At 48.9% G+C, this 14,168-nt stretch overlaps 1 protein-coding gene across 1 annotated transcript in view; it reads left to right on the forward strand.

Annotated features, from left to right (window-relative positions):
• The window catches only part of LOC149447648 (adhesion G protein-coupled receptor F5-like), a 123,498-nt gene that overhangs the window by 88,162 nt on the left and 21,168 nt on the right, over positions 1-14,168 (forward strand). The window contains exons 12-13 of the mRNA XM_089652273.1: positions 10,478-10,657; positions 11,602-12,927. Of these exons, the coding sequence (XP_089508399.1) occupies positions 10,478-10,657; positions 11,602-12,927 (1,506 nt within the window). The remainder of the gene's footprint in view (positions 1-10,477; positions 10,658-11,601; positions 12,928-14,168) is intronic.

Here is a 14,168-nt window from a genome sequence, read left to right on the forward strand (position 1 = left end):
TCTGCCATGTGCCACTTTCAGGTCTCTTCACACTGCTGGTGTGTTGAATTTTTTGACATAGGGTGCTGGCAGATTACGGGCCTCCCATAGCTGCTGCCAGGCCCCTAATCTGCCATGGGCCCCTATATACCGCCTTCTCATGCTGCTGCCAGGTCCAGAGTCTCTCATGGGTCCCTGTACGGCCTCCCATTGCTGCTGTCTCCATCGCCACACTCTGCCATGTGCCACTTTCAGGTCTCTTCACACTGCTGGTGTGTTGAATTTTTTGACATAGGGTGCTGGCAGATTACGGGCCTCCCATAGCTGCTGCCAGGCCCCTAATCTGCCATGGGCCCCTATATACCGCCTCCTCATGCTGCTGCCAGGTCCAGAGTCTCTCATGGGTCCCTGTACGGCCTCCCATTGCTGCTGTCTCCATCGACACACTCTGCCATGTGCCACTTTCAGGTCTCCTCACACACTGCTGGTGTGTTGAATTTTTTGACATAGGGTGCTGGCAGATTACGGGCCTCCCATAGCTGCTGCCAGGCCCCTAATCTGCCATGGGCCCCTATATACCGCCTCCTCATGCTGCTGCCAGGTCCAGAGTCTCTCATGGGTCCCTGTACGGCCTCCCATTGCTGCTGTCTCCATCGCCACACTCTGCCATGTGCCACTTTCAGGTCTCTTCACACTGCTGGTGTGTTGAATTTTTTGACATAGGGTGCTGGCAGATTACGGGCCTCCCATAGCTGCTGCCAGGCCCCTAATCTGCCATGGGCCCCTATATACCGCCTCCTCATGCTGCTGCCAGGTCCAGAGTCTCTCATGGGTCCCTGTACGGCCTCCCATTGCTGCTGTCTCCATCGCCACACTCTGCCATGTGCCACTTTCAGGTCTCCTCACACACTGCTGGTGTGTTGAATTTTTTGACATAGGGTGCTGGCAGATTACGGGCCTCCTATAGCTGCTGCCAGGCCCCTAATCTGCCATGGGCCCCTATATACCGCCTCCTCATGCTGCTGCCAGGTCCAGAGTCTCTCATGGGTCCCTGTACGGCCTCCCATTGCTGCTGTCTCCATCGCCACACTCTGCCATGTGCCACTTTCAGGTCTCCTCACACTGCTGGTGTGTTGAATTTTTTGACATAGGGTGCTGGCAGATTACGGGCCTCCTATAGCTGCTGCCAGGCCCCTAATCTGCCATGGGCCCCTATATACCGCCTCCTCATGCTGCTGCCAAGTCCAGAGTCTCTCATGGGTCCCTGTACGGCCTCCCATTGCTGCTGTCTCCATCGGCACACTCTGCCATGTGCCACTTTCAGGTCTCTTCACACTGCTGGTGTGTTGAATTTTTTGACATAGGGTGCTGGCAGATTACGGGCCTCCCATAGCTGCTGCCAGGCCCCTAATCTGCCATGGGCCCCTATATACCGCCTCCTCATGCTGCTGCCAGGTCCAGAGTCTCTCATGGGTCCCTGTACGGCCTCCCATTGCTGCTGTCTCCTTCGCCACACTCTGCCATGTGCCACTTTCAGGTCTCTTCACACTGCTGGTGTGTTGAATTTTTTGACATAGGGTGCTGGCAGATTACGGGCCTCCCATAGCTGCTGCCAGGCCCCTAATCTGCCATGGGCCCCTATATACCGCCTCCTCATGCTGCTGCCAGGTCCAGAGTCTCTCATGGGTCCCTGTACGGCCTCCCATTGCTGCTGTCTCCATCGACACACTCTGCCATGTGCCACTTTCAGGTCTCCTCACACACTGCTGGTGTGTTGAATTTTTTGACATAGGGTGCTGGCAGATTACGGGCCTCCCATAGCTGCTGCCAGGCCCCTAATCTGCCATGGGCCCCTATATACCGCCTCCTCATGCTGCTGCCAGGTCCAGAGTCTCTCATGGGTCCCTGTACGGCCTCCCATTGCTGCTGTCTCCATCGCCACACTCTGCCATGTGCCACTTTCAGGTCTCTTCACACTGCTGGTGTGTTGAATTTTTTGACATAGGGTGCTGGCAGATTACGGGCCTCCCATAGCTGCTGCCAGGCCCCTAATCTGCCATGGGCCCCTATATACCGCCTCCTCATGCTGCTGCCAGGTCCAGAGTCTCTCATGGGTCCCTGTACGGCCTCCCATTGCTGCTGTCTCCATCGCCACACTCTGCCATGTGCCACTTTCAGGTCTCCTCACACACTGCTGGTGTGTTGAATTTTTTGACATAGGGTGCTGGCAGATTACGGGCCTCCTATAGCTGCTGCCAGGCAACTAATCTGCCATGGGCCCCTATATACCGCCTCCTCATGCTGCTGCCAGGTCCAGAGTCTCTCATGGGTCCCTGTACGGCCTCCCATTGCTGCTGTCTCCATCGCCACACTCTGCCATGTGCCACTTTCAGGTCTCCTCACACTGCTGGTGTGTTGAATTTTTTGACATAGGGTGCTGGCAGGTTACGGGCCTCCTATAGCTGCTGCCAGGCCCCTAATCTGCCATGGGCCCCTATATACCGCCTCCTCATGCTGCTGCCAAGTCCAGAGTCTCTCATGGGTCCCGGTACGGCCTCCCATTGCTGCTGTCTCCATCGCCACACTCTGCCATGTGCCACTTTCAGGTCTCCTCACACTGCTGGTATGTTGAATTTTTTGACATAGGGTGCTGGCAGATTACGGGCCTCCCATAGCTGCTGCCAGGCCCCTAATCTGCCATGGGCCCCTATATACCGCCTCCTCATGCTGCTGCCAGGTCCAGAGTCTCTCATGGGTCCCTGTACGGCCTCCCATTGCTGCTGTCTCCATCGCCACACTCTGCCATGTGCCACTTTCAGGTCTCCTCACACACTGCTGGTGTGTTGAATTTTTTGACATAGGGTGCTGGCAGATTACGGGCCTCCTATAGCTGCTGCCAGGCCCCTAATCTGCCATGGGCCCCTATATACCGCCTCCTCATGCTGCTGCCAGGTCCAGAGTCTCTCATGGGTCCCTGTACGGCCTCCCATTGCTGCTGTCTCCATCGCCACACTCTGCCATGTGCCACTTTCAGGTCTCCTCACACTGCTGGTGTGTTGAATTTTTTGACATAGGGTGCTGGCAGATTACGGGCCTCCTATAGCTGCTGCCAGGCCCCTAATCTGCCATGGGCCCCTATATACCGCCTCCTCATGCTGCTGCCAAGTCCAGAGTCTCTCATGGGTCCCTGTACGGCCTCCCATTGCTGCTGTCTCCATCGCCACACTCTGCCATGTGCCACTTTCAGGTCTCTTCACACTGCTGGCGTGTTGAATTTTTTGACATAGGGTGCTGGCAGATTACGGGCCTCCCATAGCTGCTGCCAGGCCCCTAATCTGCCATGGGCCCCTATATACCGCCTCCTCATGCTGCTGCCAGGTCCAGAGTCTCTCATGGGTCCCTGTACGGCCTCCCATAGCTGCTGCCAGGCCCCTAATCTGCCATGGGCCCCTTTACCGCCTCCTCATGCTGCTGCCAGGTCCACAGTTTCTCATGCCATGTGCCACTTTCAGGTCTCCTCACACACTGCTGGTGTGTTGAATTTTTTGACATAGGGTGCTGGCAGATTACGGGCCTCCCATAGCTGCTGCCAGGCCCCTAATCTGCCATGGGCCCCTATATACCGCCTCCTCATGCTGCTGCCAGGTCCAGAGTCTCTCATGGGTCCCTGTACGGCCTCCCATTGCTGCTGTCTCCATCGCCACACTCTGCCATGTGCCACTTTCAGGTCTCTTCACACTGCTGGTGTGTTGAATTTTTTGATATAGGGTGCTGGCAGATTACGGGCCTCCCATAGCTGCTGCCAGGCCCCTAATCTGCCATGGGCCCCTGTACCGCCTCCTCATGCTGCTGCCAGGTCCACAGTGTCTCATGCCATGTGCCACTTTCAGGTCTCCTCACACTGCTGGTGTGTTGAATTTTTTGACATAGGGTGCTGGCACATTACGGGCCTCCTATAGCTGCTGCCAGGCCCCTAATCTGCCATGGGCCCCTATATATCGCCTCCTCATGCTGCTGCCAGGTCCAGAGTCTCTCATGGGTCCCTGTACGGCCTCCCATTGCTGCTGTCTCCATCGCCACACTCTGCCATGTGCCACTTTCAGGTCTCCTCACACACTGCTGGTGTGTTGAATTTTTTGACATAGGGTGCTGGCAGATTACGGGCCTCCCATTGCTGCTGCCAGGCCCGTAATCTGCCATGGGCCCCCGTACCGATTCCTCATGCTGTGACGTTGCAACAAGGTGGAATTCAACCCTACATATGTTAGACCGCCTTTACGAACAGCAAAAGGCCATCACAGATTTCCTGATGTTAAAAGCGGATAAAGGTACTCCCTGTGTAACTTTGATGTCAGCCATTGGCAGCTCATGCGTGACACCTGCGCTTGCTCAGGCCCTTTGAGGAGGCCACGCTATTCGTGAGTCGGCAGGACTATGGGATGAACGACGTCATTCCTCTGTTGCACGTCCTGGAACAAATGCTGTTAATAATGGCTGGTCAGGGTGCGGTAGACGTGGCGCACAGATCTCAACGCCACATGACCCCTGTGGGGGCAGGACAGGAAGAAGAGGAGGAGGTAGAGGAGGACATTGGTGCTCAGGAATTATTGAGTGAAATGGGTGGTTTTTCCACTCAGCGGACAGGAGTGGAGGAGCAGGAGCATCTGGTAGAGGAGGAGGAAGAGGAGACAGAGGACCCAGACGCACCGTGGCAGTATGCTGTGGAGATGGAGGCAGGGAGTCCCTCGCATTCCTTGGCACAAATGGCCCATAGCATGCTCGCTTGCTTGCGTACCGACAGCCGAATAATAACCATCAGACAGAGGGATGACTTTTGGCTGTCCACCTTGTTGGACCCTCGCTACCGTTCAAAAATGGTGGCCTTTTTCACACCTGTTGAGAGGGAGGCCAAAATAACGTACTATAAAAACCACCTATGTAGTCAGCTGGTCTCTGCCTTTCTGCGCCAACGTCCATCCTCAGACACTGTGGGCCCTGTGCGCTCGCGTTCCGCTGCCATGGCAGCAGGGGAGGGGTGGGGTGGTAGGAGCAGTGGCAGCTCCAGCAGCAGCGGCTGCCTCAGTCTGCAGTCGATGATGAGTAGCTTTCTTCACCAGCGCAGTGAGGAAACTACTAACCAGCCGCAGCAGCAGCAGCATCAGGTGGACCTGGAGCAGGACCTCAAACAACAGGCTTAGGCCTACTTGGACAGCACCCTGCCAACCGAGGTAGACAATCCCCTTGACTACTGGGCAACGAAACTTGACCTTTGGCCCCAACTAGCTGAATTTGCCCTTGAAAGGCTGTCATGCCCGGCCAGTAGCGTGGCATCGGAGCGCGTGTTTAGTGCGGCAGGAGGTATTGCAACTCCGCGGAGGACACGACTGTCCACCCAAAGTGTGGAGAGACTCACGTTTGTGAAAATGAATCAGGCGTGGATTAGTCTGGATTTCAAACCACCAGTTCCTGACACAACTGACTAAATCCGCCATGAATCATGCCCCAAACATGTGCCACTTTCAGGTCTCCTCACACTGCTGGTGTGTTCCATTTTTTGTCATAGGGTGCTGGCAGATTACGGGCCTCCCATAGCTGCTGCCAGGCCCCTAATCTGCCATGGGCCCCTATACCGCCTCCTCATGCTGCTGCCAAGTCCAGAGTCTCTCATGGGTCCCTGTACGGCCTCCCATTGCTGCTGTCTCCATCGCCACACTCTGCCATGTGCCACTTTCAGGTCTCCTCACACTGCTGGTGTGTTCCATTTTTTGTCATAGGGTGCTGGCAGATTACGGGCCTCCCATAGCTGCTGCCAGGCCCCTAATCTGCCATGGGCCCCTATATACCGCCTCCTCATGCTGCTGCCAGGTCCAGAGTCTCTCATGGGTCCCTGTACGGCCTCCCATTGCTGCTGTCTCCATCGCCACACTCTGCCATGTGCCACTTTCAGGTCTCCTCACACTGCTGGTGTGTTCCATTTTTTGTCATAGGGTGCTGGCAGATTACGGGCCTCCCATAGCTGCTGCCAGGCCCCTAATCTGCCATGGGCCCCTATATACCGCCTCCTCATGCTGCTGCCAGGTCCAGAGTCTCTCATGGGTCCCTGTACGGCCTCCCATTGCTGCTGTCTCCATCGCCACACTCTGCCATGTGCCACTTTCAGGTCTCCTCACACTGCTGGTGTGTTCAATTTTTTGTCATAGAGTGCTGGCAGATTACGGGCCTCCTATAGCTGCTGCCAGGCCCCTAATCTGCCATGGGCCCCTATACCGCCTCCTCATGCTGCTGCCAGGTCCACAGTCTCTCATGGGTCCCTGTACGGCCTCCCATTGCTGCTGTCTCCATCGCCACACTCTGCCATGTGCCACTTTCAGGTCTCCTCACACACTGCTGGTGTGTTGAATTTTTTGACATAGGGTGCTGGCAAATTACGGGCCACCCATAGCTGCTGCCAGGCCCCTAATCTGCCATGGGCCCCTATATACCACCTCCTCATGCTGCTGCCAGGTCCAGAGTCTCTCATGGGTCCCTGTACGGCCTCCCATTGCTGCTGTTTCCATCGCCACACTCTGCCATGTGCCACTTTCAGGTCTCCTCACACTGCTGGTGTGTTCCATTTTTTGTCATAGGGTGCTGGCAGATTACGGGCCTCCCATATCTGCTGCCAGGCCCCTAATCTGCCATGGGCCCCTATATACCGCCTCCTCATGCTGCTGCCAGGTCCAGAGTCTCTCATGGGTCCCTGTACGGCCTCCCATTGCTGCTGTCTCCATCGCCACACTCTGCCATGTGCCACTTTCAGGTCTCCTCACACTGCTGGTGTGTTCAATTTTTTGTCATAGGGTGCTGGCAGATTACGGGCCTCCTATAGCTGCTGCCAGGCCCCTAATCTGCCATGGGCCCCTATATACCGCCTCCTCATGCTGCTGCCAGGTCCAGAGTCTCTCATGGGTCCCTGTACGGCCTCCCATTGCTGCTGTCTCCATCGCCACACTCTGCCATGTGCCACTTTCAGGTCTCCTCACACACTGCTGGTGTGTTGAATTTTTTGACATAGGGTGCTGGCAAATTACGGGCCACCCATAGCTTCTGCCAGGCCCCTAATCTGCCATGGGCCCCTATATACCACCTCCTCATGCTGCTGCCAGGTCCAGAGTCTCTCATGGGTCCCTGTACGGCCTCCCATTGCTGCTGTTTCCATCGCCACACTCTGCCATGTGCCACTTTCAGGTCTCCTCACACTGCTGGTGTGTTCCATTTTTTGTCATAGGGTGCTGGCAGATTACGGGCCTCCCATAGCTGCTGCCAGGCCCCTAATCTGCCATGGGCCCCTATATACCGCCTCCTCATGCTGCTGCCAGGTCCAGAGTCTCTCATGGGTCCCTGTACGGCCTCCCATTGCTGCTGTCTCCATCGCCACACTCTGCCATGTGCCACTTTCAGGTCTCCTCACACTGCTGGTGTGTTCAATTTTTTGTCATAGGGTGCTGGCAGATTACGGGCCTCCTATAGCTGCTGCCAGGCCCCTAATCTGCCATGGGCCCCTATATACCGCCTCCTCATGCTGCTGCCAGGTCCAGAGTCTCTCATGGGTCCCTGTACGGCCTCCCATTGCTGCTGTCTCCATCGCCACACTCTGCCATGTGCCACTTTCAGGTCTCCTCACACACTGCTGGTGTGTTTAATTTTTTGTCATAGAGTGCTGGCAGATTACGGGCCTCCTATAGCTGCTGCCAGGCCCCTAATCTGCCATGGGCCCCTATACCGCCTCCTCATGCTGCTGCCAGGTCCACAGTCTCTCATGGGTCCCTGTACGGCCTCCCATTGCTGCTGTCTCCATCGCCACACTCTGCCATGTGCCACTTTCAGGTCTCCTCACACACTGCTGGTTTCCATTTTGTCATAGGTTGCTGGCAGATTACAGGCCTCCCATAGGTGCTGCCAGGCCCCAAATCTGCCATGGGCCCCCGTACCGCCTCGTCACGCTGCTGCTGGGTCCTCAGTGTGACATGGGTCCCTGTACCGCCTCCCATTGCTCCCACTCTGCCATGTGCCACTTTGAGGTCTCCTCACACTCCTGCTGGTTTCCATTTTGTCATAGGTTGCTGTATGGCCTCCCATTGCTGCTGCCTCCACCGCCACACTGTGGCTCCAAACACTGGTTTTGGCCCCGTGACTGGCCAAATGAGTGAAGTGTGCGGTGATTCTAAGATCGACGGCACTCATCTGCATGTCATACTGACTGACAGTATTATTTCTCTTCCCCAGCAGACTCCAAGGGCATTTAAATTAAAGGTACAGTGTTCTGCACTAATATTAAGTCTCTCTGAAGCCTATAAACACCCTTTTTTAAGTTAAATTCACAGCGAATATATTCGACTCGAATCGAATATTTTCCACGAATTCGCCGAATCAGTCGAATCGAATTTTTGAATACTTCGCTCATCTCTATTTATAAGATATTTGTAACACACAGCATAGGCATACTTTATTATACCCCATAATACACATAAAATTGTCCAAAATCCAAAGAATACCTTCTAATTTCCTAACTGTCTATCACATTTTTGGAGGTCTGGAAAAACCACGACCGTAGAAACACCCACAGAAAAAACATCTTTTGGAAAGCAAATACCCCAAAGTATTTTTTATGCAGCATAATAAGTCTTTTGAAGATGTCATTTTTTTGCCTTGTTTTTGGAAAATGTGGAAAGAAAATCAAAAAACATTTTTTACACAAAGTTGACATAAAATATTTAAAATACACTGTATATGCATACTTAGAATTGTCATGGTTTAGCCTGCAGAGTTATGTTTGTAAAATTTGTACCTCCATGCTGCAGTTGTTCTGCTAGACCTGTGATTTTATTCTCATGTGTTGTTGGCGTCTGTGTTCACCTATGGGCATCGCCTGCTATACTGTGGATTTAAATCCATTTCCCTTCCTTCCTGGCCTGCCTCCCAGCCCTGCCTATATAAGACATGCTTAGTGCAGACCACATTGCCTGAAAAACTTCCTAGTTTCTCTGTGCTCCCAGTTAGCCTTGTAGTACTTGTATTCTGTGTCTTATTTCCTGTGTACCAACCCTGACTTTGTCTACTGCCCGCTCTGACTTCAGTTTGTTTTCTGGATCCTCTTCTGTCATCTGTCATCTGTACTCTGCACACATGAGTGGTCTCTGCATCATCAGCTGGGTGTACCTGGGGGCCATGAACTGGTTCCAGTTTGCTGCAAATCCATCCCCACCATCAGGGGCCCTGGGGAAAGAGGCTAGGGCTTAGACTCCATGCCCTGGAGAAACTCAAGTTAAGTAACTACAAGGGCTCACTACCATGGAAACCTGATAAGAATTACAACCCAAAACACATTCTACTAGTCTACCCAAGTATGGCGATACCATTTGAGGGAGACTTTTTCAGAGCCTAATCACATAGAGGGGCCCAAACTCCAAGGAGCGCCTTCAAGCTTTGTAGGGGCATATATTATACATCTAATTTCTTTACTACCTATCACATTTTTTGAGGCCCTGAAGCAACAGGACAGTAGAGACACCCACAAAATGACCACAAGGTATATTTTAAGAGGCATGGTGAGTCTTTTGAAGAAATGCCATTTTTTGCTACAAGTTTTTGGAAAATGTGGAAAGGATATGATTAATATTTTTTTATAAGATGTTTCCCAAACATGTCATAGGCATACTTAGAATTACACACCAAAGCCCATTTTGCTACTCGCTACCCAATATATGAAACATTTTAAAAGTTTGGACTGATTATGCACCAGACATGTATCTTCACAAAAAGCAACCAAAACTGCATAGAAAACAATGTACAGTAATGGTCGCTGCTATAGGTCAATGAATACAGTCTAATGTAATGTCACCTATAGCAGTCCCCATTCCTATACACCAAACAAGCCCAGCCTACTGGTATGTGGCTGCCCCCAAAAAATTCCATATTCACTGGCCAGGAAATACAGGAGGCTGCAAGTTCCTATGACTCCAGGAGTGCAGTTGTCTGCAGTGGATGGCTGGGGTCTTGCAGGAATGTAGTCAGCAGGATGTGCAGATGGGTCATCAGGCAGAAACATGGTAAATAAACAGCAAAGGATCACGTGTTTTTAAACTAATTTTGGTCAAACTAGGAAAAAAAGCACTTTGTTGGTTTTGTTACAATTTTGTCTATAGATCATTTAGAAAAATACAATATTTTTTTCAAGACTGTATTGCCTGGGTGAAACAAAATTGATTACTTTGTTAGCTCATGGCTGAAATATAAAAATGTATCTGATCATTTTATAAAGGTAAGTTGAGCTAGTTGGGAGCTGATTGTCGACTGGTTATCAGTCAAAAACTGGAAGAGATTCTAATACTAAATTCCACTTTAACTTGGGATACTGTATATTGAAGTGTAGATTATGTGAAGAAAAGATTGAACAAAAAGAAGTATACAAGATAATTCAGCAACTTTTTTCTTTCCTCTCTCCATGACTTTAACATAGAATGTACTAGACAGTCTGGAAGTGCAGCAAGCTTTGCCGGAATTGCTTCAAAATATCACTGCCACAGCCACCAGTGAGAAAAAAAACATTGCGGACTCCTCTGAAACTTTACAGATCATGGTGAACATCATATCTGCAGTCTCAAATGCAAGCAAAATAGTGGAGCCAGAAATGATGCAGGTATACCTGTCTATGTTAGCCAAACATAAAGGAAATTATCTATCAAAAAGAATAGGGAGTTGCACACCAGTGGCCAGCCTGATCACCATATGTAGAAGAAGGACTTCAGCTTGTCTCCTCCCAAGCCACACCCCTCTGATATATTTAACCCTCCCATAGGCTTAGTCATAGCCATGAGCACAGAGGAATGGGAGTGCTTTCAAATTTTGTTTTACATTTTTTTATTTATTTTAATTTAAAAAAAAATTTATATATATAATTTTTTTAATTCAACTTTATTGCTATCACAAGGGAAGAACAACATTCCCTGTGAATGCTTGGGCAGTAACAGGTGTTCTTTATTGAGAGATTAGGGATCTATTTACTAACACAGATCTCTCTCCTGTCATTAGCTCCGACGATCGTCATGTTGTGGCCATGAATCAGCAGCTGGGACCAGCTGATCAGCATGTCAAGGAGCCAATGACAGCAGAAAAGCAAAATCACATACACATACGAGGTTTTTCACAGCCAGTCTGCACTGCAGCCGTAAAGCTACGGTGCGTGGTTGGCAAGTGGCTATACTTAAACAGTCTAATGAGTATATAACTTTTTGAAGATACATGATTTTCAATTGGGTTGTTCAATAATTTACAAAAGTCAATTTGCTTCCACTGGAGATCTGGGAGCTTTGTGAAGTCCCAACCTGTATCTGAAATTAGCCGTGCTGATGGAAACTGGCTGTTAGAAGGTACAACCATAGGAATAAATATATATTCATGGCAACATCTCCTCTAACAACTGCATCTCCACCTCTCTAATTCATAATCACACAGTCTTCAGCTTTGGCAATGTTTTAACATGAATGTAGCCTATCGATTCTACAGTATTTTTGTAGAGTAATTTGAAACTTTCTAAATAACTGGTCTTAACAAAATAATTACACTAGACTTTTCTTCTCCTAGAACTTTATAAAAACAGTTGATATCGTGGTGGGCGCATCCAACGCTTGGAGCGGTATGGCTAATAAAAGTGTAACAATTCTGAGTTCTGTTGAGCATTTTGCAAACAATCTGAACTTCAATGGCACAATCAACTTTACAGATAATTCCTTCAGCAATATTCAGCTTTCTGGACAGGTTGTGAGCAAAGCTGATAGCTACGAAAATAAATTTTCCATGCAAAATTTAACTGGAAATGTGTTTATCGATAAGGGTGCAATAATAGGCAACTCTACCACTGTAGTTACCATTGCTTACAGTACGTTGAAGGACATTTTGCCAAATACCACAAAGGAGATTGTCAATGGGCTGGTTATGTCAACGATCATTAAGAACTACAAAGAAAACATTGATAGCAGTATGTTTAAAATAAATATGAATTTTAGTAAGAGTAATTCATCACTAGTGAATCCAAAATGTGTCTGGTATGAACCGGATCAGAAAGTTTGGAACAATAATGGTTGTGCCTTAATTACAGCAAATGATGTGATTTTATGCTCATGTACTCACTTGACTTCTTTTTCAATCCTTATGGGATCATCAGTTACAAATCCAACTTTAGAAATCATTACTTACATTGGAGTCGGAATATCTCTTGTTTGCTTGGTGATTACACTGCTCATCGAGACCTTAATGTGGCATTCAGTTATCAAAAACAAGACCTCCTACATTCGTCATGTCTGCCTGGTAAATATTGCCGTTACGCTTCTGGTAGCCAATATCTGGTTTATCATTGGTGCATCGCTAGAGCAGAATAAAGGATCAGCTGCCTGCAAAGCCGCTGCCTTCTTTAGCTTCTTCTTCTACTTGTCTTTGTTTTTCTGGATGCTGACCACAGGACTGATTCTTTTTTATCGCGTGGTCTACGTCTTGCATAACATGAGTAGGAACACCATGATGATCGTAGCTTTCCTCCTGGGTTATGGATGTCCTCTCCTTATAACCATTGTCACCGTGGCTTCAACTGAACCCAGTAAAAGATTTATAAGCAACAAATTCTGCTGGCTTGACTACAGTGACTCCAGATCATTCCTTGCCTTCGTGGTGCCAGTTTTAACCATTGTGTTTGCTGACATACTGATACTGGTGGTGGTCATCTTCAAATTAATGAGGCCTACCATTGGTGAACAATCAGGAAAAGAAGACAGGAAAATTTTGATTTTGATTGCTAAAACCATTGCAATCCTCACCCCTCTTCTCGGAACTACCTGGGGATTGGGGCTGGGAGTTGCAGTTAATCCTGAAAGCTATGTGATTAATGGAATATTTGCAGCACTCAACTCATTACAGGTAAGTGTAATAAAGTACATAGTATATCCTGAAGTGTTAATAAACGCAAAACCAAAAATGTAATATGTTTCAGCTTACCAATCATTAGATGTGGTGGCTGCATTAGTTTTCTTTTTTTAAGCTTTTTTCCTCTGTTTTCACCTGGCTATCTGGCCTGTACCAGATCACCTGTGCCTACACTTTCAATGAAGGAACAACAAAGACACCTTTGGTCAGCACCATTGTCACTCGAGGGGAGAGCATTGTTACTGTATGTGCACTAGCAAGATTTATATACACTAACAAATTGAAGCAAAACTCCAGCTAACACTTTTTAAACAGTTACAACAAACATTTTTGTTCCTTTACTGCAACTTTACTGCAATTCAGGTGCTGAATCCAAACCTTATTGAAGTCAATGGGAGCCCAATGGTAAAAAAAACAGTTATGGACATTTTCTAGGCTAATAGGCAATTGATTTTCAACAAAATGGCATGCGGTGCTAGGCACTGCCCTCAGAAGCATTTAACAAAGCAAAACAAAATTAAAATTTCTGTTTCTGCATTTTTAATAATTCCTAAAGCAAAACATTAAACATGTAAAATATTTCCTTAAATACTATGATAGGGGAATGCCTGTGAAGTTGTGTGTTTGTACAATTTATACAACCTATGACAGCAAAACTGACATTTAGAAAAAAGGGCTGATTAATTTGCCAGCAAATGGCAGCTCCCTGTTGTTTATGGTTGCTTGTAAACACAACAACTAGAAATTTCCTTCATCTATACCAGACCCTTACTCATGTGGTTCTCCCTAAAATACATGGATTTAAAGGGGGAGCACAAGCAAAAAAATAACGGGGTCCTCTGCCAAATGTTGATGAGAACAAAGGAATCCTTCCCACAATACTGGCCCTGGGATTGTGGGGGTTTGTTGCCAGTGCGTAATCAAAATCTGGAAGCCCCTTTTAAAAATAAGGGGAACCCCAGATACCAGTCCTCATATGTGAATTAGGAAAGGGCAAATAGTACCCTTACTCATTCACTAAAAAAAGGAAACACACTGAATCTTTTTAACAAAATCTTTAATAAAAAAAGTTCCAAAAGGAACTCCATTGTCAATCACATCATCTAGTGATTCACAACTACCTCAACCATGTTTAATAATGCCCGACGCCTGTCAACAAAAAAAAATCCAGTTGATTGTTGAAGCAACTGCTCCTGCCACTGACTCATGCCTAACCAGGGCACCACCGCTATAAG

This window comes from Staurois parvus, unplaced genomic scaffold (genome assembly GCF_062004578.1).
Source record: "Staurois parvus isolate SC_StPar_1 unplaced genomic scaffold, SC_StPar_1.0 ptg000678l, whole genome shotgun sequence".
In the NCBI taxonomy this organism is placed as follows: domain Eukaryota; kingdom Metazoa; phylum Chordata; class Amphibia; order Anura; family Ranidae; genus Staurois; species Staurois parvus.